Source organism: Pyrgilauda ruficollis, unplaced genomic scaffold (assembly GCF_017590135.1).
Source record: "Pyrgilauda ruficollis isolate IOZ18807 unplaced genomic scaffold, ASM1759013v1 scaffold17, whole genome shotgun sequence".
Lineage (NCBI taxonomy): Eukaryota > Metazoa > Chordata > Aves > Passeriformes > Passeridae > Pyrgilauda > Pyrgilauda ruficollis.
In genome coordinates, this window is record NW_024515875.1 from 5,651,168 (window position 1) to 5,674,333 (window position 23,166).

Consider the following 23,166-nt stretch of genomic DNA (forward strand, 5'->3'; position numbering starts at 1 on the left):
AACAAAAGAAAAGGCTCTTTGTGTAGAAGGTGGCTGTAAAGAAAGTTAGACCTACTGACAGGAGACCTGCATTTGTACTGGGCAAAGTTCTGCTTCTTCTCTAGAAAAGGTCTGTGAATGTCTCTTCTTACCCTGTTGCTACACTGCCCCAAACTTTCAGCAGCCTGCAAGCAGTCAGATGCCATACAGCCCTTATTTTTGTTTCTTAAGAATTTCTCTTTCCCTTTCCTGGATATTAGCAGCCTTTAGGGCTCCCCTCCTTGGCCTCACAACTTTGCAGGCTCAGGAATAAAAATAAAACGAGGCAGGCATTAATCAGTCAGTGTCAAACGCTTGGAGAAGATGAATGATACAGCAGAGTCTTGGCATTTCCGTTCTGTTGCGTTGCCTGCATTACTAATTCTCCTTCTGGCACCGGGTCACTTCAGCATCCTGCCTATTTGCCTGCAAAAATATTATCTTTGCAGCTGGGGAGAAGAAGGAAGGTTCCACCTTCCCTCCCCCTCTGCACGGGGCATCAGGGTATCACAAAAAAACCCCCCTGTGTTTCCAAGCTTTTCTGAGGGCTGTGGCTATGCACAGTCTCTTCCCTGCAGAAACCTTTGCTCCAGCATTATGGTTCTTCATTTCAGCCCCAAAGTGCCAGGGGTGAGGCTGGATAAAACGCAGTACAACAGAGTTGTGTCTGGGTTCCTCATCCCACAGAAATGGCCAGTATCTAATGAGCAGCTCAGTAGCTGGGCTGCAGGAGAGATTCAGCTCCTAAAGCACTTCAGTCCTGCGGCTAATGCTGCATTTTGGGGGCCAGGCGTGCTCTGGAGATTTACACACATTGAGGGGTGGTGATATCATAGGGAACCAGAGGACAGAACAGGGCTGACTGAACCCTGGGGTCAAGAAAACACTCTGGGGCTTGGGTGAATTGTCTTGCTTACACCTGAATTGGTTTGCAGAATCAGGCTGGAAACATTGCCTTCCTTTGCAGAGAAGGAAGGGACGGTAAATGTGGTTGGTACACAACTTACTAATAAAGTTTCTGAGCTCAGTGCCCACAAGAAGCCCAGGCTGCCCCAAGCTCTGCAACACCTGCATTGGTCTCTCAGCAGGTCACCAATGCCTCAGACAGCTGGGCCGTGAGGGATGTCCCAGCCTCGCAGCACCGCCTGACCCTCACCAGGCTGGACCCTGGGAGCCTCTACGAGGTGGAGATGGCCGCTCACAACTGTGCCGGCGAGGGACAGACGGCCATGGTGACCTTCCGCACCGGTAAAGGACAGACCTGTCCCTGGGTTCCCTTTGCTCTGAATCAGGGGAGGGGCCCTCTGAAACATCCTGTCCCAGCCCTGAGGCACCAGGCACCAGCCTTTGGACAATGGGATTGTTTCTGGAAACCCATCTGTCCTCAGCTTAGAGCACCTGTCAGAAGGGAAAATGGAGGGTAGGATGGGGAAAATTCCAACCCATCCTCCAGTGTGGGCTGGAATAAGTCCCTTCTTCCCTGGGTGTCTCAGTTGATCACCTGCAGAACTGTAGAAAATGGGTCTAGCATAAATGTCAAGAGGTTGTTTAATCCATCCTCTGCCTGGAGACAGAAATCTAGCAACATTTCAAAAAAACCAATTAAAAGTTGTACAAAATTAAATTTGAGGGGGATTATTAACAAATCTGCACCTTTAGCTTTCTTTCCTGCCAGCAGCATGGACGAGCCCCTCAGGCTTTTAAGACTCCAGAAGGTACTTACCTCCACATCCTGTCTGGGAGCATTTGCTTTTCTTCATCGCAGCAAAAGTTAATTCTGAGTGCATCTCTCTGTTACTGATGCCACCTCTCCCTTCTGCACAGGCCGGCGCCCAAAACCAGAGATTGTTGCCAGCAAAGAGCAGCAGATCCAGAGGGATGACCCAGGCACGAGCACGCAGAGCAGTAACCAGGCTGACAACAGCCGTCTGTCCCGTAAGGCCCTCCCTGAACTGGCACCGGGGAGGGTCAGGGTGCTGGGTCTCTTGTGGGAGGCAGTGGCCAAGCCATGCTGGGGTTGAAGTCTCCGCTGGGTAAATCAATACTGCAGTGCTGGATGGGTGGTATCTAGCTTCTGACAAGGAGAGGACCTTCTTGGGCACCCCTACTACTGCCCTTGGCAGACAGTGAGTCCTGGAGAGCAGGCAAATCCCACTGCCTGGCCCCACCTTTAATGCGAGGATGTCTCAGCAACTCTCTTGCCTTTTTCTGAGTTCCACATGGAGGGTTCAGAAAGCCCTGTCTTGGAATCTGTGAATGTGTGAGACACAGGAACAACAAACTGCACTGCACCAGTGGGTCCTGATGGAGTGTGAGGGAGGAATGGGGACCAAGTTCCTGCATGTCCTGGCATCTTCCTCTCTCAGCCAAGCCCTGGCTAGGGGCAATTAGTTCCCATTCTGCAGGTGCAGAGTGCTCCATTTGGGTATCTTGCTGCACTGGAGAAACATCACATCCTTACTGGTCAATCTAATTTGTTGTTTCCCACCTTGTCTCTGTCATTACTATCACCTTTATAATTTCTGTGAAATTCTCTCCTTCAATCCTAATCCTGTGAGGTCCCATCCTTAGTCTCCCCCACACTCATTCATTTGTTTTCTTTATTTTCATATCCCTAGCTCTGTTCATCTCTTTCCCTCCCATCTTTTGATTGTTTTCCTGTCAAATTGTATTTCCACAGTTCAGAACTTTTCCTTATTTCCTTCTCAGCTGATTCTTTCTCAGTCTCTCCTGTTTTCATCTCCTACACTTGGTTGTCCCCAGAATCAGTCTCCCCTTACTCACTGCTTCCACATCACCCAGGCTTTTTGCTCCGTCTCCAGCCCTGCATCCACCCCTCTCACTGCTTTCCCTCCCATGATGGGTGATCACACCTCAAACTGTCTCATCCTAATTGAGCCAGGAGTGGAAAAGGAGCAAGGTGAAAGCAGGAGTAAAAAGTGTTTGTGGGCAAAGACTGAAAGGCATGAGGATTTGTGGGTGCCAGCTCTAATGAAGAGCATTCAGGAGCTGCAGAGCATGTGGCTGGGTGCAGTGCAGGTAGTCCTTCACCTACATACGCTGAGCCACACGATCCTCCAGACAGGGTGAGAAGAATATGTTTCACATCCTGATGTCCTTCTGGGTCCCTTGCAGCTCCAGAGGCACCGGACCGTCCAACCATCTCCATGGCCTCAGAGACATCTGTGTACGTGACCTGGATCCCCCGTGGGAATGGCGGGTTCCCCATCCAGTCTTTCCGCGTGGAGTATAAGAAATTGAAGAAGCTGGGAGACTGGGTCCTGGCCACCAGTGACATTCCTCCCTCTCGTCTCTCTGTGGAAATCCCAGGCCTGGAGAAAGGTAGGCAGGTGCTCTCCTCTCTGCTTCCTGGAGGTGTGTAGGAAGGCTGCAGGGTCCCTGTAGGATGCTTAACCATCTGTCACATCCTGCTCAGCCCTGGCATGTGTGAACAAAACAAAGCTTCCCTGACTCCTGCCCTAGGTGCAGGGGGAAAAAGCTGCAGATGCTTCTCCAATTTCTCCAGCTGCAGAGACCAGCATAGGTTTGACCTCCCTCAGGGAGACTTAGGCATGCTTTTCTGTATTACAGGATACAGTTACTAAAGGCATTTGCTTTTGCCTTTTACAAGACAGGACAGAACTTTCCTTAGTCACAGGCAAGACAGATGGGCACACAAATCCCGTTGCACTTCACATGAGAAAAGATTTCATCACACAGCTGGACAACTTAAAAGGGGAACATAACTAGCCCAAACTAAAGACCAGTAAAATGAAGTTTCGGCAAAAATTATGTAGGGTTTGAGCTTTGATCTGATGTTTATGTACTTCATTCCTATGGACTAGAGGAAGAACACGTTTCCATACCTGCTTTCAGGTCAGGATATCCTTTCAGGCATTTCTTAACCCCCTGCACAACTTCCAAAACTGCTATCTTACCTTCGGACCATCTAGACAGGAATGGGGGAAGGTAAATAAAAGCAGGCTCCATCTAGGACATGGCTGAAACGTGGCCATTCAGTGTTTGTACTTCCACAGCAAACTTGCTGTAGGCTCTCTGCCTTCTGGAGATGTAGCCCCTCTTCACAGTCAGGGCCATGCTGACAGTAGAAACCTTGGAAAACTCCAATCCCTGCAACCATTTCCTATTTTCCCTGTAGGCACATCCTATAAATTCCGTGTGCGGGCGCTGAACATCCTGGGAGAGAGCGAGCCCAGCGCGGCGTCTCGACCGTACGTGGTGTCTGGGTATAGCAACCGCGTCTACGAGCGCCCCGTGGCCGGGCCCTACATCACCTTCACGGATGCCATCAACGAGACCACCATCATGCTCAAGTGGATGGTAAGGCCCGAGAGGGTGGAGAGTGCTGCAGGGACAAGAACCAGGTGTGCGGTGCTCCTTGCCCAGCTTACACCTCCTCCAGGTTACCGTGCCAGTTTGTCACCAGCACAAATGGGTCTGGGATCCAATAGCTGCCTCCACCAAAGGAGGACTGGGCTTGGGACACACAGAAGGGCAGGAAGTCACAAAGCCTAGGAAACCCTTTCCATCTGAATCCACATTGTATACAGGAACATTTCAGTGGATAACCGTGGGGTCTGGACCATTTTGTTCAATAAGCACAGTTGAACGATGCATGGGGTGGCTGCTTGCTCCATTAGCACCTCCTCTCTCCTAGTATTTTCCAGCAGATATGTCCTTCACTCTCATTTGCTGGGTAACAATCCTAAACGTTGATAATCATTTACAGCAGTCCACTCCAGAGGATTTTTAGGAGTGGGTAGGATCTTTTGGAGCACAAGCCCAGATCTGAGTGTTTTCAACAGCTTAGAGCTTATTCAGAGGGATTCACTGCTCTCCTCTCCTAGCTGCTTCTAGCCAGAAATTGCCACTAGGCAGGATGGGCACTGCTGTTCATTTAAACTCAAACAGTAGCTGATAAAATACTGCATGAAAGACAGCAAAAACACATGGAGCTGGGACAGTACTGCCCTGGGTGTGGGGGGGAAGAGAGCAGTCTACAGAAACATAAAGCTCCTGCAGTGACCAGTTCATGGCAAGACTCAGTTTGTCTGGAAGCCATGAGCCTACTGAAGTCAAGATGATGGTGTGCTTGGTCATGCCCAGCTGAGTCACTGTTGTTCAGGAATTTTTTTCTCTTGTATCACTGGCTGTGGCTGCTGAGAGGGAGCAGAGGACTGAATGCCTGGAGTGACAAGCCCAGATTCACAGCTTGCCTGTTACCTGCGAGAAGCAAAGCTTGAGAGTAGAAAGTAGCACTGAGTTTTTGTAGGGAAGCCCTCATTGTGCAAACCAACGGCAACACAAGGAAGGTCCCTCTGCTAGTCTATCTTCCTGTCCCATCCCATTTATCCCAGCTGCTCCTCAACTAGTCCAATACAAGCATGGACGTCTCTGCTAATTTCTGCTCTCCCTCCCATTCTCTGCAGTATATCCCAGCCAGCAACAACAACACTCCCATCCACGGATTTTACATCTACTACCGCCCCACTGACAGTGACAATGACAGTGACTACAAGAAGGACGTGGTGGAAGGTAGGAGAAATAAAGAGACTGGTCCCACCACTGGTCCGTGCTGGAAGACAGCACAGCCAAAAGGAGCCCTGTGCACAAAAGGCAGCAGTCATCCAGGCTGCTTTACCAGGCACTGCTGCAGAGCTGGGCCAGCTGCCTGTTCCCTGAGGAAGTTAAGAGCTCCATGTGTTTGTTTCCTCCTCAGGAGATCGGTACTGGCACTCCATCAGCCACCTGCAGCCAGAGACCTCTTATGACATTAAGATGCAGTGCTTCAATGAGGGAGGTGAAAGCGAGTTCAGCAATGTGATGATCTGTGAAACTAAAGGTAAGTGGATTCCCAGGGCAGCTGCTGCCTTCCCTCCCTGTGGCTGTCAGAGCACAGCAGGGCAGGAACCAACCCTCTGCCTGACAGTGTGTTACCCAAGCTCCAGTGAAGTGGTGGAGGCAGCACTGGAGAGAAGAGAGATACAGCATTGTCCATGCTGTTGATCAGTGTGCCCAGTCTGTGCTCACCCCTTGTGCAGAGTCCATTGCTGTCACTCAGAGCAGCAGTTACCTTTGGTTTTCCTATCACACAGGTGGTGACTGGAAGCAGAAGGGCTAACTTTCCCTTGCTGTGCTGAACTCCATGTTGTGTTAGAAGCAGGCCCCATGTTGTCTTCAAAGCAGCTGCACTGTCATGACAGGAACAGCTTTAAGTCCAAGTGTCCGCTTTGGAGAAACTATTTTGGATTTGCTTTTGCTTGTGCAGTCCATGAGCAGATCTGGCAGAGCTGTGAGCCAATCACAGAGGCCTTGTCTGTCCTGCCATATGCATCAGCCTAGGATTCCTGTCATCCAGGAGTGCTTCTTTAAAGCCACCACAGAAGTCTGGCCACTCCACAGCAGCATTAACATCCCTGGACTGCTGTGCCATCTGCATGTCTCTAACGTTCTCTCTCTCTTCCTTCCGCAGCTCGGAAGTCTCTTGGTCTGCCAGGTCGTCTTCCACCCTCCACAGTGCCCCCTCAGCAGCGTCCCCCACTCAGTGGTGGGCACAGCGGCCTGGGGACAGGAGCCATGGTGGCCCGTTCCAGCGACTTGCCGTACTTGATTGTAGGCGTTGTGCTGGGATCCATCGTCCTCCTCATTGTGGCTTTCATCCCCTTTTGCCTTTGGAGAGCTTGGTCCAAGCAGAGTAAGGGTTGTTTCTTGGGGGCTGATTTACAGGATATGGTTTGCCTGTGGATTAAATCTGACCCGGGGTGTAGTTGCATCAAACACCCAAAACGTGAGGGAGTTCTGGGAAGCAGGGAAGGGATGGACAGAGGGCAAGTCTCAGATGTCCTGTGGAACCCCATAAAGACAAAGGTCACTGTTTGTCCCTTGTTCTGCTTGCCTTGTTGCAAAGTAACCTCTGGGACTAGGGGGAAGGGCTCCTTTTCACCATTTATCTCCAACGGTGCTTTGGGTGCCAAAATAGCTGCCTGATAGGACAGCCTAACCCTACACATGCTGAGCTTCAGCAAGCTTGACTTAACCTCTCATTTTTCCTCAGACTTTCTTTTCCTTCCCTCTGCAGAGCAAACCATTGACATGAGCTTCCCAGGAGCTGGGCTGCTGGTGTCATCCTGCCAGTACACCATGGTGCCTCTGAGAGGCATCTCTGCTCCTCGTGCCAATGGACATCCCTTTGTTAATGGGCAGCCCTATGCCAGCAGGGCACATCTGAATGGCATCTGCACCTCTGCAGGAGTGGGGTACGCAAGCACCAAGCCCCGAGATTACAGCCCTGATGAAATGTCACAGGTGAGTCCACAGCTGGAATCAAGAGCTGGTTTGTCATGAGCTGGAGACATGCTTGCAGTGAGAGGGCTTCTCCAGGCATGGCTGGCACACTTTGCAGCATGTAGAAGTGGCAAGGCTGGCTTACCAAAAGAGATTTCCCCTTTGCAGTGAAGTCTGAGACATGAAGGGAACAAGAAGGTCTCCAAAACACGGGTGAAGGGGTGGTTTCTTGGGCAAGGTGCCTCTTAAGTATGGAGGAGGCAGTGAGAAAAGGCGACTTATGGGAACAGTTCCTGTGTCCCTGAGCAAAGCTCACAGGGACTGACAGTGCTGAGGACTCTGTCTCTAAAAGGGTAAGAGGCAGTGCCAGAGCTGAGACTATAAATTGCTTATCCCCCACTCATTCAGCAGTAAGTGTAAAGTGAGTTTTTCAGTGCTCAGTTTCACTGCCCTCAGTAGCAAAAGAAACAGTTTCAGCTTTTTCTGCCTTCTGCTGTAAAAGCTTCAGCAGTCTGCCCCAGGGCTCTGACTCACAGATCAGCACCTGCCTCTTAATGCTGCTGTGTGCCATTGCTCTGCTAAGAATCCTTCTCTCTCCTTCCATTCACAGGAGGAGACCAACGCCTTGCTGCAGGCAAGAGTGCTGCAGAATGGGAGTGCCCAGCAAGACTACCAGCCCTCCAAGTGAGTCCTGGCCTGTGGAGAGGGAGGGTGGAACAATCCACTGGGACCCACAAGACTATATGCTCACAAAGGCCTGCCCTCAATACAATCCTATCTGTCCCAGCTCTTGAGAAACAAATCCATGCTCCTTGGTCTAAATTCTTTTTGCACAACTCATTCCTCTTAGGATTTAAGGAAGGAATAATTTCATTGTAGAGGTGGCCAGGACCTACTCCCCACTGTCCCCTTTTCCTCCTCCTGTTTCTAAGTGGGAGACTGAAAAGCAGGATGAGAGAAGCAAACATGTGTGATTGATGCTGATAAACAGCTGCCCCAGAATCTGCCCGGTGTCCAGCTGTGAGTGCTTGTGTCTCACTGTTCAGACATCCTTCATTACCACGCTCCCTGTGAGGCACTATTCCTCTCAGCTCCTGTGGCACTCACCAGCTCTTGGGTCATGGATACCAGGTCTCACATCTCCTCATTCCCATACCACAAGTACATCCCAATTTCTGCTCTTCCCCTCATTTAGGAATGTTCTGTGTCACAGCATTGATGAGCTAGCTGACACATGACACAAGTGATATCTTTCAAGGAGGAAAGATCTGTGAACAGCACTAAACCTCTTTGCCTGCTTCCACAGATTGCCCAGCTCCAGAACAGAAGACAGCTCTTTCCTCTACAGTCTCCCAGATGACTCCACTCACCAGCTTCTTCAGCCACAAGATGACTGTCCTCACCTTCAAGAGCACTTTGCTGGCCTCCATCATCCAGTGATAGGAAGCAAAATGGGAGGCCCTAGCCTGGATGTTCGACGGGACACCCTCTTCCACCAAGGTCAGTGGTTTGGAATACTCCATGCCTCCTTCATCTCATCATTTTAGGCTGCTTTTGAAGGGAAGTCTCACTGCAGAGCCTTTCTGATGGCTTGTATTCAAGTGATGTGAATCTGTCTCCCTAGGACCTAATCTATTGATCCGCCCCTGTAGTGCAGATCAGACTTGTTTTGTGTGATCATGGCATCAAATTCCCACACAGTCTTTCAGAATGCAGATCTTCCTTTTTGATCAGAGTACCCCTCCTCATAAAGTGAACTGTTGACTTGAAACCTCCCACTGCATCTCTCTTTCTAGTGTGCATTGTAATAATTTCTTGCTCCTTTCACCCTCAGGAAGCCCTTGCTGCTTAGGCCTAGTGCCAGTTGAAGAGGTAGAAAGACTAGACTGCTGCCAGTCCAGAGGAGATCTCCATGCCCAGAATCTGGTGATCACATCTTTGGGTCAGGACCTACCAAGACATCTGAACAGCAGTCCTCCACCACTGAGACCCTTAGAGACTCATCCTCCCACCAGCTAGGGACCAAACTGCCTTTTGCAAAAGACTTATTCTAAAGAGAAAAAAAGAAAGGGTATTTATTTTTGTATAACACACCTATTTATATATTTATGCACTTGTATATAGATGTATATGTGCCTTTTATAATGCTATGGAGACAGAAGGCATCCTCAACAAGGTCACAGGAGGACCCAGGAAACAAGGCAACAGCTCTCGGAGGCACCATCAGAGCACACGATGGAAACAGCCGGACAAGGGACACTGCAGGACATGGGTCCAAACCGAGCTGCCAGCACCCTCTTGCTGTGAGGGTTTCACAACAAATAATGCTGCCCAAAAGGTCTTTTCCTTTCCCTCACAGGAAAGTTTGTTCCAGGAATGCACTCCTGTGAATGGACTGGAGTTATGCACTCTGCCTAATCAACTTAAACAACCTTTCACGTACGCACCATCTGCAGCTGCCTATCTGTGAAAACAAATCCACGCTTTAACATCTAAAATAAAGGCTTTAGTCTTTGCTGTGCCTGGCTCTAAGCTGATTCCTCACACAGAATAAGCCTTTTCTTTTTCACTTGCAGACATACAGCAGGCAGGGCACCTGGGGAAAGGTGACATTTTCCTGCAGTTAGAGTTTTCCAAATAGTCACTAGTGATGCCGAGTCTGGGGTCTTCTTGTTCCCTGTCTCCAGCTGAGTCTCTGGGTGTGTGGTTACCCAGCTGGCACTGTATGTCCTTGCCCTTTGTTAGGCAAGGGACTGCTGCCAGACAGCCTCTCGCTTGGGGCTCCAGCCATTTCCTACTTCCCAGGGCACAAGCTGCAGCTGCACAAGAGCTCCCAGCACCAGGTGTGTTCCTCACCAGGGACCCCCTGTAAGGGTAGACTGCACAAGCACCATTCACACGCTTGTGCTGGGACCAGCAGGAAGTTCTTGTGCCTGGCTGGGGTATGGCTGGAGCCCTGCTGAGCGTACACCAGACAGAGACGCAAAGACCTGTGGCAAGAGGTGAGAAGTGGGGAGGAACAGCAAGAGCAGCTGGAAGTTGTTTAATATATTCAATTAAAAATTAGCACCTCAGGAGCCTTGCATAGGAAGAACACAACCCCTCCAGCCTGGGGATGAAGGAAGGTTTCACAGTCAGGCAGGGTAAGTGCTGTAAATGATCACATGCTGCCACCTCACCAAATGAGAGGCAAAAAAGAGCAACACCTGAAAATGCACAGAGCTCGGCCCTCTGACTGATCAGGCAGGTGCAAGCCAGTGGAAATACAGGCTGACTTTGCATTGTTACACCCTCCTCCTGCCATTAAATGCCACTGCCTTCCCTGAGGAGAAAGGCCCCTTTGCTTTCTCCTGGCTAGTAGTGTGTCCCTTGACTCTAACTCACTCAGGTATCAGAGTAGGGCCACTGCTGCTCAGCAGTAACAAATGCTTGCTTGAGGCAGACTTGTACCATTTTTGAGAACAAATATTTGCTCCAAGGAAATTTCAAATCAGCTTTCCACTTGTTTGAAGATAGACACAGACATAATGCATACACATGGACACACACAGGGCACCTTGTCCAGTACAACCCTCTGCAATGGACTGATAACAGTATTTAGTAGTTTTAGTTGCTATTTTTTATTCCAAATATGTTGTTACAGTCATATTTTGATAGAAAAAACAATCCTTTACAACTAAACCCCTGGATAACCAAAACAATTAATTTTGCACTTCCAGGCATGACTGCTGCCACAGTTAATTTTAAGGGTGATTTGGATTGTTAGTTACTATTTCTGAACAGGGAGTTGAAGTCTCAGAGTCCTGTGGTAAAGCTTGTAGAAAGAGGCACCCACCTTTTCTGCTTAGGAAAGCGAGTTCTTTTACATCTGATCTACTCTGCCCTGGCTGATTTCCTCTTTTAGAAGGGCCACCTCACCAGTCACATGCATGAGCCGTGACTCCAGCCGGGCTGTCTCTTTGATGTCAGCACTTCGGGTGCCCTCAAATTCTCCGCCCTGTAGAGAAAAAAAATGGAGAGGAAAAAAATGGCTCCTATAAAACACAGAGAATGAACAGTGGAAATTTATTTCAAGCAGGGAAAGTGAAGTTTTCCAAGAACCAGGACATACCCATGACTTTTCCCCAGCTTAGTCAGAACTATCTGAAAGAGTGAAGGTTCACTAATTTAGACTTATTCCCTGGTACAGAGCAATAAATCCACTTCTCATTCTAATGCTGTTACATGACTGTAATATGACTGTTTCCATGTAACAAAGGAATATTCTTTTATTCCTTCAAGGTATATTTTAATTCAAAATTCATTTTTTTCAGTCTTACAAAGCAGCAAAATAAGAACTGGCAGAGATGGTAAGGTATGGAGCAGCCATTCAGCCTGTCACACTCTTAGCCCAAACTGCTGACTGCAGAGCAGGATGTGAGACCAGGGAGCTGGGGAGGGCCAGATGATCCCTTACCCATTTCTGAACAGTCCCAAACCTGCAAGCACTGCAGTGGCTACAAGGCTCACCTGACCAGTTGTCAGTGATTCCAGCTCAGTTTCAAGCTGATGCTTTTCATGGCAAAACCTGTTCAGTTGGTGCAGCTTGCTGGTGTTTTCCCTTGTCAGTTTTGTTAGCTGACGCTGCAGGAGTACAATTCTTTCCTAGAAAGATGTAAAAACTTGATCTGGGATGAGAGAGGACAAAAAGTGTGGAGTGGTGAAAAAGTGCTAGGCACAATGTAAATGTCACAGGTAAACAATGGACTGATCCTGCCACACCACCTGGCAGGATCAGCCACACGGTACCTTTAGTGCAGTGTCATCTTTTTAATATATCTAAACTACAAATGCCTAAGTAAAGCAGTTAGGCAGAAGTGTGAGAAAAAGAAAGCCATTAGGTACATAGTATTTCTGTACCCTCCTATGCTCTTCTGCAAGGGCAGCATAACGTGTTGCCTGCTTGCACCACAGCAGCTGAGCCTTAGGCCCCACCAAATGGAGATATGAACTTTTCAGACTGTACAGATTGGCACCCCAACCATGAGCCAGAGCCTGCCCTGTACTCAAAGTTTGTCACCAAAGGCACTGAGAAAAGGAAGGAGGTGCTGAATGCCACCTGAGAAAAGCATTCTGCAAGAGCTTCATGTAGGGAATTAAGTAGGAGAAAAGCAAAACAGAGAGATCAACTACCTCCATGAAAAATAGGATGTGCACCAGCAACTGGAGCAGAGGTAGCAGTGATGATGGGAAATTGGAGTTGAACACTATGGTCTATTAAGGACAAGTGAAAAAAATGAAACATGAGCAAGTTGACAAAAGATTTTACTGTAACTTTTCAGTCCCCAGGAAAATGAAGCCTTAACAGATCATCACAACACATGTGTCTTCCTCCTCTTCCTGCTGCTTACCTCCCATTCTTTGAGCTCCATGAAATTCTCATACTCTTTCTCCATTATTCTCACTTTCATCTGCTCCATGGGTATATTAACAGAGTGTACTTGAACTGCTTCAAAATCAACCAGGCGACCAAACTTCTCCATCATCAGATTATTGCACCTCTCCTCCAGTCCTAACAGAGGACATTGGCACAAATGGCAGCACTGTCACTCCTTGGTTTACAAGAATTTCTGCCTTACCCCAGCTCTTTGTCTGAGCCCTTTGGTATTTGCTCTGTAATAAATAATTGACACAAAACCACACAAAGCTCACAGCTGAGTCATGCCACTTGTCTTTGCCCATGATCATGCCTGTGTGGTCACTATGCCACACTTTAAGCCAGTCCTAGTAAATCACTCTCACACCACAGGCTGTATAGGGCCTCTGCAGGTCTGGTGGTGCTGGATACACCTTTGGGTTTGGCTCTTGGGAAACAGTTTTGAATAGGCCTTGTTTCCTTCTTCAGATGTTCCAAAGGGGAGGAAATTACCAGAAAAAGCTTATGTATCTTTGGAGAAACTACTTTTATCCTAGGAGTTCTGGTTTACAAGCAGAAATAGCAAACATGTGTCCAGAATTCCAGTGTCTCATCTCAGTCAGCTCTACTTATACTGAGTTCCCAAATTATTTTGCATGGCCTGATGACTCTGCAATGCTGGAGAACTGCTACTCCATCAAAACATCTGTTCTATTTTCTGCAGTAACCCTCTGTGACATCTGTGCAAGTATAGAGCCAGATGTGGTGAGTTACCCACAGCAAGTGAGGGGGACAGAAGGAACATTAGCAATGCTGTATTTTTCAGTCTCTGTTACTCACCTTGAATCTCCATCTCCATCTCCTTTTTCTCCTGGAGAAGCTGCTTATGTTGCTCCTTGGCCTTCTTATGGATCTCTCTTTGCATTATCTTTTCATTACGTAGGTCCACAATTCTCTTCTTCAGGTACTGCAAGGACTGGTTGGTAAATACTAAAGTCTGGGAGAAGTCACGGGGCATCTCCCCATCAACCAAGCACTGCACCTGCAAAAGCAGCCAGAAATAAGCAAGGCTGGCTTCACTTATTAAGGGCGATGGAGATGTCTCTTTATACAAAATGTGTGAGCAATAGAGAATTTGTAAGTGAAGTGGGCATGGGCATGACTTTGTTTAGGCCAGGGAATTGTGCGAGTGAATGCATTGTATCAAATCTGGCATTAGTGAATTGGGCAAAATTCCCATTAGTTGCAATAGTTTTGGGGGATTTTTTGATTTGTTTTTCTGGGGAGGTGTTTCATTTATTTTTTTCCCCAGGAGAATATCAGTAGGTATGGACCTGAAGGAGAATACCATGCCAAACCTATACAGCACTTGAAGACTATGCACATTTCAGCAATGGGCCAGCCCATTGTCCTTACCTCATTTCTGTCAGTACAGAAGAAGGGGGAAAAAAGGGAATTCTATAGGAAATAGCAGCATGAAGTTCAGTTAATGGCACTTCCTTCCCAGGAGACCATAGTGAATCAGGAACTGAGGGCCCCAAAGAACAGTAACACCATTGTTTAGACATACACAGGCTACTCTGCATGTACAAATGCACAACATCTTGAATTACCTGATGGAGTCTCAAAGGCACAACTACATCCAGCTCATTCAGTTTGTGCAGCTTTTCCCACTGAAAGGCCTCCAGTTCCCTGTTTGTTGTGTCCAGACTGGTTTCTATTTCTTTTGCCTGCAGAAGGACAAATTGTGGACAAACAAAATCCTGTGATACTTAGAATACATAAGGCAACAAGGTTCTGTTCTAGAGTTCCTGATCCAAAGGGAAAGAAGTGTATGAAAATGTGCTTTTTTAAACTACATATGATAGGTGAGTTTCGTAGGCAAACCCAAGGATCATCTACATATATTCAAGCAAGATTCTAACCTGAACACCTCTGCACACGTGTGCACTCGTGAATGTCTCCTCAGAGCTGCCCTGTATGTGTCAAGAGACAGCTGCTTTGTTTAGCATCTAAAACACTTGTAGATCTACAGAGCCTGTGAGACAATTTTTATTGTGTTATGCCTGGAAATGTTTATTGATTCTGCATGAGAAAGAAACAATTCAGACTCAAATGTCATGCCCCAGGGTGAATATGTGGCAGCTGGCACTTAGGAAAGCCTTTAAAAACTAAAAAATGTTGCATGTTAAGCATGCTTGATGGAACATTTTTGAGACAAAAAAAGTGCAAGACTTGCGTAATGTTATTTTGCTAGCACCCTCTCTCTTCAAGATAACCCTTCATAATAAGATATTTTTTAATTAATACAAATCAAATTTCTTAATGAATGCAGGAGTTCAAAAAAACAAAATGTCAAATTTGTACCAAAAGTTTATTCAGTGATTACCTGTGACAAAGAGCAACAGAAAATAACTAAAAGCAAAAGAAACAGATGGAAGAATAGAATTTTTATGCATTTATTTTAACCTGGATTTGTGTTAGGGTCAGTATTCTTCAATCTCTGTTCCCATACACACACATAGAAGATAGGCCAGACCACACCATGTGTTTCATCTGAACTAGAGAATCCAGTTCCTGCTGCTGCATGAGGTTAGACAGCTGGGAAGGAACTCACCTAAAGCCTGGATCCAGCCCCATGAAAGCTAAGGTTGGACCAATTTGATTTACCCTTTTCAGGAGAACAGGTGACCCATGTTGAGCTGCCTCCTGCCTCTGTGCTATCACAGGTATCTCTTCCCAGATGGAGGCCTCTCAGAGGGTTAGGATTCCGTTTTTAAATCTTAGACCAGCACTAATCACTAGCACTACAATGAACATGCTGATGCTTTCTGAGAAAACACTACAATACCTCTATGGCCAAGGCATTATGTTCCTTTTTGAGGCTAGCAGCAGCTTTCTTCTCCTCTTTTAAAGCTTTCTCAATGCCTATCCGCTGCTGCCGGAGCTGGATGGTGTTCAGGAAGAGATCCTCACTGCAGCCTGAGAGGGAAAGGGTCAAAGAAGAACTTATTTTCACTCTGACTACTCTGGAGTTACTGAGTAGAGCTGATACCTTGTCCTGTGCATACTCCCAGCATTCCACATAATAACACCATGGGTTTGGTTCCCCAGTGCTTCCTTAAACATAAACCCATGGGCCACGTGCCTCCATGAACGGGTCAATGTCTTGGATGGATCTTTTTCTTCTTTACATTCAGTCAAGGCAGCTTGTTTCCAGAAGTCAGATTAAATGTATCAAAGCCAGCATTAATGGCAAGTGCTCAAAAATTAGCTTTTGTAAGCAGTGCAGTCCCAGTAGTTAATACGTGTTGCAGTAAAATCTTCAATTATGTGAGCACATAGTTGTTTCTCCACAGCACCCTTCTCTATAAATTATGAACTTGCTGTAGGGATCATTTATAACTCTACTTGTAAACAAAGCTGTATTTCATAGAACCTGTGTCATGGTAAGGAAGATCTGTGAATTTCTATCTAATACTGTGATTTCAGTAATGCTTAGCAAATGCACAATTATGCCCAAATCAGCAGGCATAATAATAAAAAAGAGAGCCCAATAAAGGCCAAAAAAAATTCCACATAAAGAGACAAATATGAAGATGCTAATGCAACATGTAATTACCCTATTAAATTAGCAATTTGGATGTTTTAAGTAAGAAATAAAAATTTTTATTTCTTCCCAGCATTCCATTGAAAAATGAGATGAACAAGAAGTTAATAAAAATTCAATTTGTGGAAATGATTTTAAAATCCGATTTAAAAAAAAAGGGAAGGCAAATTGTTGGTAAGTTAGAAGTTCAAAATGAAGCAGCGCTGTTACATGGTCATTGACACATCACTCAAAGAATTTTTTTTAAAAAGCAACATCCTAAATTAGCTAAGCTTGTACAAAAGAAAAGGAGGGAGAGAGGCTGCCCGCGATTTTTGAATGCACAAATGAAGAGGATTTTGCAAAGCTACTAACTTTTCAGAGCAGCCTAGCAACAGGCAATTGCTGCATAAATCCACGAGGTGGTAACAAAGAGCTTCAATTAACAGCATGAGGATCCCCTCAGAATTTCCCTGAACAGAAAGGGATCCAGCCAGGCCAGGCAGCTGGTTTCCAGAGAGCAGCTACAGCCTTGCCACTGCTCCAATCCAGAGAGGAGCCTTTTCTCTCCAGATAACAGCCATGAAATACTAAATGCTTCTTTACACAAAATAAGTAATTCTAAGTTTCATTTTTCCAAACTTTTTTAATTAGGGTAGTCTACACTAAGTTTTATTGTCTTGACCAAAGTTTCCCAGGGAAAAATGCTGCACACAGAAGGGGTACACACATTCCAGCCCTTCATGACGTTACCATGCAGTGAATAATTTTAAAAAATCTCTGTTTTCTTTTCAAACACATGATGTTGGCCCTAAAGCTAAACAACAAGTTAACACAAGGAAATAACAGCTTAGGTACCTTCTGGGCAAACTGAGTCATCAAAGACTATGCTTTCAGATCCGCAATTTTTTTCATCAGTCTTTAAGTCAGGCTTTTCACCATCCTTTTCTTCATTCTCATTTTGTTTACCTGAAAGAAACAGGCACTGGCTTGCAAAATGCTCCAGACTCACCAGCTATGCATTATGCCAATGTGCTGGTAAACACAAGCCCAGCAGCCCATGAAGATCAGTCTGGTGATATGTGAATCCAGGCCCCTTGCGCCTATTGCATTGATCTGATGCAACATTTTCACAGAAAGGAAAAAGAAAAAAGGGAAAGAGAGAGAGAGAGAGAGAGAGGGAGAGATCACCTAGTAGTGGGACAGGCACAGGTGCAGCCCATGTTTTTGGGACTTATCTTCAACGTATTTCCTCTCTTTATACATGTTAGGAACTTAAACAGTGTAGGTTTACCATTCTACCAGAGATATTAATCAACCAAGCAGAATATGGAAGCACAAATCTGTCATGAAACATCACCATTGTCTGCACTTTTTGCTAATCATGTCCCACTTGAAATCAAAAGCTAAGTCAGAGAGAGCACAAATATTTTAGCTCAGTAGGACTGCCTGGCTTTAACAGCTTAAAACTGAGCCACTAAGACGAATGAAATCCTTTTGTAATATGTTTAGTCCTGTGACTAACAGATGATTGCAGATTAGGTTTATGATGTCTCATTAGTCAATGGACAGATTAGAGCAGAATGTCACGAATGTGACAGACTAATCACTTATCCATAGCTCCCATTGGTACAGCATGAGAAGCACCTATTTAAAGCTGTACCTCTTCCTCTTACCAATTATCAGTCCTCGGTATTGACTAACAGCACGTAAATTGCAGGAGCTGTTATCAGAGCAACTGCAGTCATGTTAGAAACTGGATTACATCATTGTTATCATTCAAGATGACAGCCACAGAACACATTGTCAGTCCATAAACAAATCTGGGTAGGTCTGACCTACAGGTTTTTGAACTGACTGGAGCATTGTGTGTACTCAGGACTCCAGCTAGACTGAGAGATATGTACTTGACCACATGGAAATATGTATAACAAATCCACAAAGCAAAAAGAACAAAATATCCAACCTGCTTCTCTTCCTACTTCTTTTTTTTCCACACATTCAATTTTCTTCTTTAAAATATCAGTCAGAACATCAGCAAATTCATTGTCTTCTCCAAGGGATGCTTTGAAGCTGGCATAAAGAGCTTTCTCACGTTCCTCAAGCATTACAATCTCACACTTTCTATCCTCCATTTGTGCAAGGCAGCTCTTCAATTTTGACTAGACAAACAAAAAACTATTTCAGTTAAAATTACAGCACATGTGTACGTATATAGGATGCATCTGTGAAGATTTGGAAATGCAAAACTTGTCTTTCTCTTGTGATTAAACCCATGGTTCAATCAAGCATCACCTAGGAATATGTTCTTAAAAGTATGTGATTAGTCACTTATGCCATATAATGAAGGATCTATTAAAATACAGATATTAAGATTATTAAAAAATTAAATATTGCAAGTTAGAAGTGACCTATTAGGCTGATCATCAAGAGTTTCGTGTTTTTCAAAATTTAGCACTAGTCACTAGATTGGTGCTAAAACAAAGTCAAGGAATGCCACCATTTACCTTATGGTTTACTTTTGTTTCAAGCCATGCATTAATGGTACTGTTAAATTTAAATTAACGATACACGTGGTCTACTTACATGTATGTTCTCCTGTTTATTGATGAGGGCAGAAATTTTCTCCTCAAGAAGGTCCTCATGTATCTCAAGTTTCTTCAGGATGAGCAGCTCTTCACAGCATGTGATGCAGCGCAGATCAGCACTTTTCATCTGCACATCCATCTTCAGTTTCTTGTGCCGCAACAGGCGAAGTTCAGCATCAAAGTTGATCACCAGTGTGTTGATCTGGAGCAAAGGAGTGTGAAATCAGGAATAGGAAAAGTATTACCAGTGCAGTTAAACATGCAAAGCTAGAGAAGGGAGCAGAAAGGAAAAATTCTCTCTGCCAAATCAACAACTAGACATGCTATTTCCTAGAGAGTACTGACGCACTTTGAAAGACAAATCTTTGTTCTAAGCATAATAGTAAAAGACTCACCAGGGTTTCACAGGAATCTTTCACTGCATCCCCTCCATCCCTGAAGTATTTTACTCTTCAGAGAATGTTTTCAAGTAGTCTGTAGTTTACAGTAGTTTATATAACAATCCCAGATGCATCAATAAATAACTCTTCTGTCTTGACAGACTTCTTTTGAAATAGCTGCCAGCTCTTCACTTAGACATTTACAGCTAAATAAGTACTAGCAGCTGCTAACATTAACTTACAGGTGTGTGATGCTCACAGCAGAATTTGGGTATTCACTCAAAACCTTCATACACATAAACACAAGGGTATCTGTGTTGAGGCAGACCAAAGAATCAACTCCCAGTAGCAGAAATTAAAGGTGATGATGCTAAGAAATGGAGCAAACAAGTGAACAATGGCATACCTCTCCTATACAGCTCTCTTAAACTCTGACTCATGTGCATCCTGAGCTTGAAGCAGTACACTTGTGTTCAACAGCTTTGAATGGATTTATTTCCACACTATCAAATTATAGCTTCCCCCACATTCTAGCGCTGAGTTCCAAAGCTTAGCTTATTGTTGGATAGGAAAACTGTTTTCATTTGCATGCTTCAAGCTTTCTATGAGACCATTTCATTTGATATCTCTCCTTCTTTTAAGAGATGATTCCCTCCCTCCTTTTCTATGCTATTCAGAATTTTATCACATCTCTAAAACCATTTCAGTTGCCTTTTTTGCAAGCCAAAGATATGTTATCCACTTAGATGTACCTTTTAAAGAATCTTTTCCAGGACTAAGCATTTTGGTTACTCTCTTTTGTACCTTTTCTAATCCTACAAAGTCATTTTTTGGACCAAAAAGTTGAGACTACAGTTATTGAAGAGCTGAGAACATGAATCTACAAAGTTGCAGTGATGTTGCTTTTTTAACTCTGTAATTTTTCAAGTTATGTCTAACATTTTACTTGTCTTTTCCTTTTTTTTTTTGGCCACTAAGATCATAGCTTCATGGCACAATCAGTAAAAAATCTAAGAGGTCTTTCAAGTGGTAATAGTCAGAACACGTGTTATAGTTATGGATTTATACTGATTTCCACTGTAAATTTACAACAGTTAGCATTTTCTGGGACTGCAGAAAGGCAAGACTAGCAGCAATCCTGAGACAGAAGGGGTTTTGGTTTCATTTATAAACCAGTGGGATTTTTTAATCTGACAAAAATAACTTTCAATTTCCTACCTTTTTAATCAAGGTCTCCTGCAAGTATAGATTTTTTATCTTCTCCCTCTTTAAAATTTCCAGTTCCATTTCTGTTGGCTCTGCTTTCTCCATCTCAAAAGCCTCCTGCTGCTCTGTGACCACAGCTGATGCATCTCCAGCCTGCGCCATGGGGTCACCCTCTTCCACTGGAGGAGTTTGAAGAAACACGTGCCTAAATGCGCGAGATGAGAGACACTCTTCCAGTGGTTCCTTGAGCTTTTCCTTGGCCTCCTGCTCCTCTTTGAACTTTAGGAGGACATCCGTGTTGTATTCAACTATTTTTTCAGGAACCTCATCTGGGTGTAACTGAGGGATCAGGGGAATAGGGAGATGTTCTGATGCATCTAAGTTTGCCTGTATGGATTTGACTTCCTTCACTAAACTCTTGATTTCATCAATAGTAGAAACCTTGAGATCCCTCAAAGACACAATCTCTTTGTTCATACTCTCTTTTGCCTTATGGATCTGCAAAGAAAAAGCTATTTTAGTAGGATTCTCCACCATAGGGAGCAGTCTTACCCAACTCAAAAAGGCTAACGTTAGGATAATTAATCATTCTGTGATAAGGGGACACTGTATTAGTTGATTCTTTTTACATAAAGCAATAATTGAATGTGATCTATCATCCATATACTTGGCAGAAACTTCTTCTGATAAAAGAAAGTAACACGCCATCCACTTGAAGCAGCTGGAATTCCTCATCTGTATAAATCAAGAACTTAGGACAAGAACTATTCCCTTTGTTTGGTCTAATGAGTTGGGTTAATCACTGGCTATCTGGTAGCAGTGAGATATATGTGGTATCTATCAGCACTACAGTGAGGTGCTGAAGTCCAAGCACAAGACTAAAATGAACCAACAAATGCCCTGAAACTGTAGCATTGCTTCTGTAATGCTTAGGCCTCGCTGTCAAAGTTATCCAGTGTCACTCTTTTGCACTCCAGCCAAATACAGTGAAAAATCATTCCTATGAGGAGGATGGGGGGAAAGAAGTCACAGGGAAAGCAACAAGCATTTGAACTTATTTTAACTTATTGTGTCATCAAGGTTGAAAGATGTGTGGTAACTGTAGGAGTCCTACTATAGCAAGGTGGCTCCAAAAAACCTGGTTTCTCAGGAAGATTCCAGTTCCAGGAACAGTGATTGCCAAAGTGTAAATACAGAGAGGCCACACTAGAACATTTGTCCTTGCTCACATCCCTGTTTTTGTAAAGGTATTTCCTGGCAGGGGTTATTTAGCTCAGTGTTTTACTAGATTATAAGACTTGTAATTAAAAAAGACAGGTGTTCCTGCTGAAATACTAGTTAAGGTAAATTCTCTTTCTCATTTATAAAAAGTCACCCTGGAATGATTCAGGTTTGGGTTTGCTGAAGCACAAGACAGTTCACAAGAGAAGGGCTGATTTGTAACTAAAACTTACTCAAAACAGCCGTCTGTCCTTCAAGGCCTATTCCCACACTCACTTTCAGTTATTTTCAAAAAAATTCTTCAGTGATTAATATATTATCCTTACTTCCCCCCAAAAAATCGGGCTATATACAGTTTTACATACCAAGTCTTCCAGGACTGCAAGCTGCACCATCTTCTTTTCAGTGCTTATACGCTCACCTTCAGTGAGTGTGTAGTTAGTGGCACTCTTCAGCCTGTAACATCCTATATTCTCCCGCGCTTCTTTGATCTCCTCAGCATCTTTGGAATTCTCATGGTTATGTCTGGGTTTGCTCTTGTATCTGGTAGGTACAAAATAAAGCTGAACTTCAAGACAGAAAGCATACAAATGAACAAACAAGTCATTTCATACCCTCTTACTTGTGCAGCAAAGTTTGGGAGGTGAAAGAGTGATACATCTCTTTCAGAAAAGAACGGCTACTTTGGAAAGAATATCCTTGCACACTTAAATGTGCAAGGATATTCTTTCCAAAGAATATCCCAGACTTTTTTTCCCCGCTAAGAACTCTTAGAACAGCTCTGCCATGGGAAAGTTTAAACCTTCATACTCAGACTGAGTTCTGGATTGAGTACATGCTGCTATCAATTTCACACATCAACAATCTACCAGTTTGTAGCACAGAATACTTGATCCTACTCTACATTGTTAAACGCTCAATAACCCTAAAAGCTTTATATTCTGACTCTACATTGTCCTATTCCCTGCCATTCATCTCCTAAGGAAGAGAGTACTCATCTGTACTTTCATGAGCATGGAATGAATTGGGTTCTAAGGGACCTTAAAGATCATCTCATTCCAGTGCCCTTGACATGGGCAGGGGCACCTTCCACTAGACGAGGTCACTCAAAGCTCCATCTAACCCAGCTGTGAAAAAGTGGTCATTCAAAGATATGACTTAGGTTAGATATTTGGTAAAGGTTCTTCTCCCAGAGGATGGCTGGGCACTGGAACGGGCTCCCCAGGGAAGTGGTCACAGCACCAAGCCTGACAGACTTCAAGGAGTGTTTTGACCATGCTCTCAGGCACAGGGTATGACTCTTGAGGCTGTCACATGCAAGGACAGGAACTGGACTTTGATGGTCCTTGTGGGTCCCTTCTAACTCAGGATATTCTATGATTCTGTGAAAGATGTCCTGTCCCCCTTTCTTGCTGCTCAAGATAAAGACCAGCATGGAGCATGATGGCATATCACAAACACTTA

General features: G+C 44.9%; 2 protein-coding genes across 2 annotated transcripts in view; one reads left to right on the top strand and one right to left on the bottom strand.

Moving 5' to 3' along the window:
- BOC (BOC cell adhesion associated, oncogene regulated) overlaps window positions 1-9,374 on the top strand; it is a 54,142-nt gene extending 44,768 nt beyond the window's left edge. The window contains exons 9-19 of the mRNA XM_041463829.1: window positions 1,107-1,266; window positions 1,843-1,953; window positions 3,154-3,360; window positions 4,178-4,359; window positions 5,469-5,574; window positions 5,759-5,881; window positions 6,512-6,733; window positions 7,118-7,344; window positions 7,934-8,007; window positions 8,630-8,823; window positions 9,158-9,374. Coding sequence (XP_041319763.1) covers window positions 1,107-1,266; window positions 1,843-1,953; window positions 3,154-3,360; window positions 4,178-4,359; window positions 5,469-5,574; window positions 5,759-5,881; window positions 6,512-6,733; window positions 7,118-7,344; window positions 7,934-8,007; window positions 8,630-8,823; window positions 9,158-9,342 — 1,791 coding nt within the window. The 3' untranslated portion in view covers window positions 9,343-9,374. The remainder of the gene's footprint in view (window positions 1-1,106; window positions 1,267-1,842; window positions 1,954-3,153; window positions 3,361-4,177; window positions 4,360-5,468; window positions 5,575-5,758; window positions 5,882-6,511; window positions 6,734-7,117; window positions 7,345-7,933; window positions 8,008-8,629; window positions 8,824-9,157) is intronic.
- Window positions 9,375-10,966: 1,592 nt separating this feature from the next.
- The window catches only part of CFAP44 (cilia and flagella associated protein 44), a 36,683-nt gene continuing 24,483 nt past the window's right edge, over window positions 10,967-23,166 (bottom strand). The window contains 12 exon segments of the mRNA XM_041464035.1: window positions 10,967-11,192; window positions 11,195-11,320; window positions 11,833-11,967; window positions 12,714-12,874; window positions 13,559-13,760; window positions 14,332-14,448; window positions 15,570-15,700; window positions 17,166-17,276; window positions 18,274-18,469; window positions 18,894-19,097; window positions 20,494-20,979; window positions 22,068-22,245. Of these exon segments, the coding sequence (XP_041319969.1) occupies window positions 11,067-11,192; window positions 11,195-11,320; window positions 11,833-11,967; window positions 12,714-12,874; window positions 13,559-13,760; window positions 14,332-14,448; window positions 15,570-15,700; window positions 17,166-17,276; window positions 18,274-18,469; window positions 18,894-19,097; window positions 20,494-20,979; window positions 22,068-22,245 (2,173 nt within the window). The 3' untranslated portion in view covers window positions 10,967-11,066.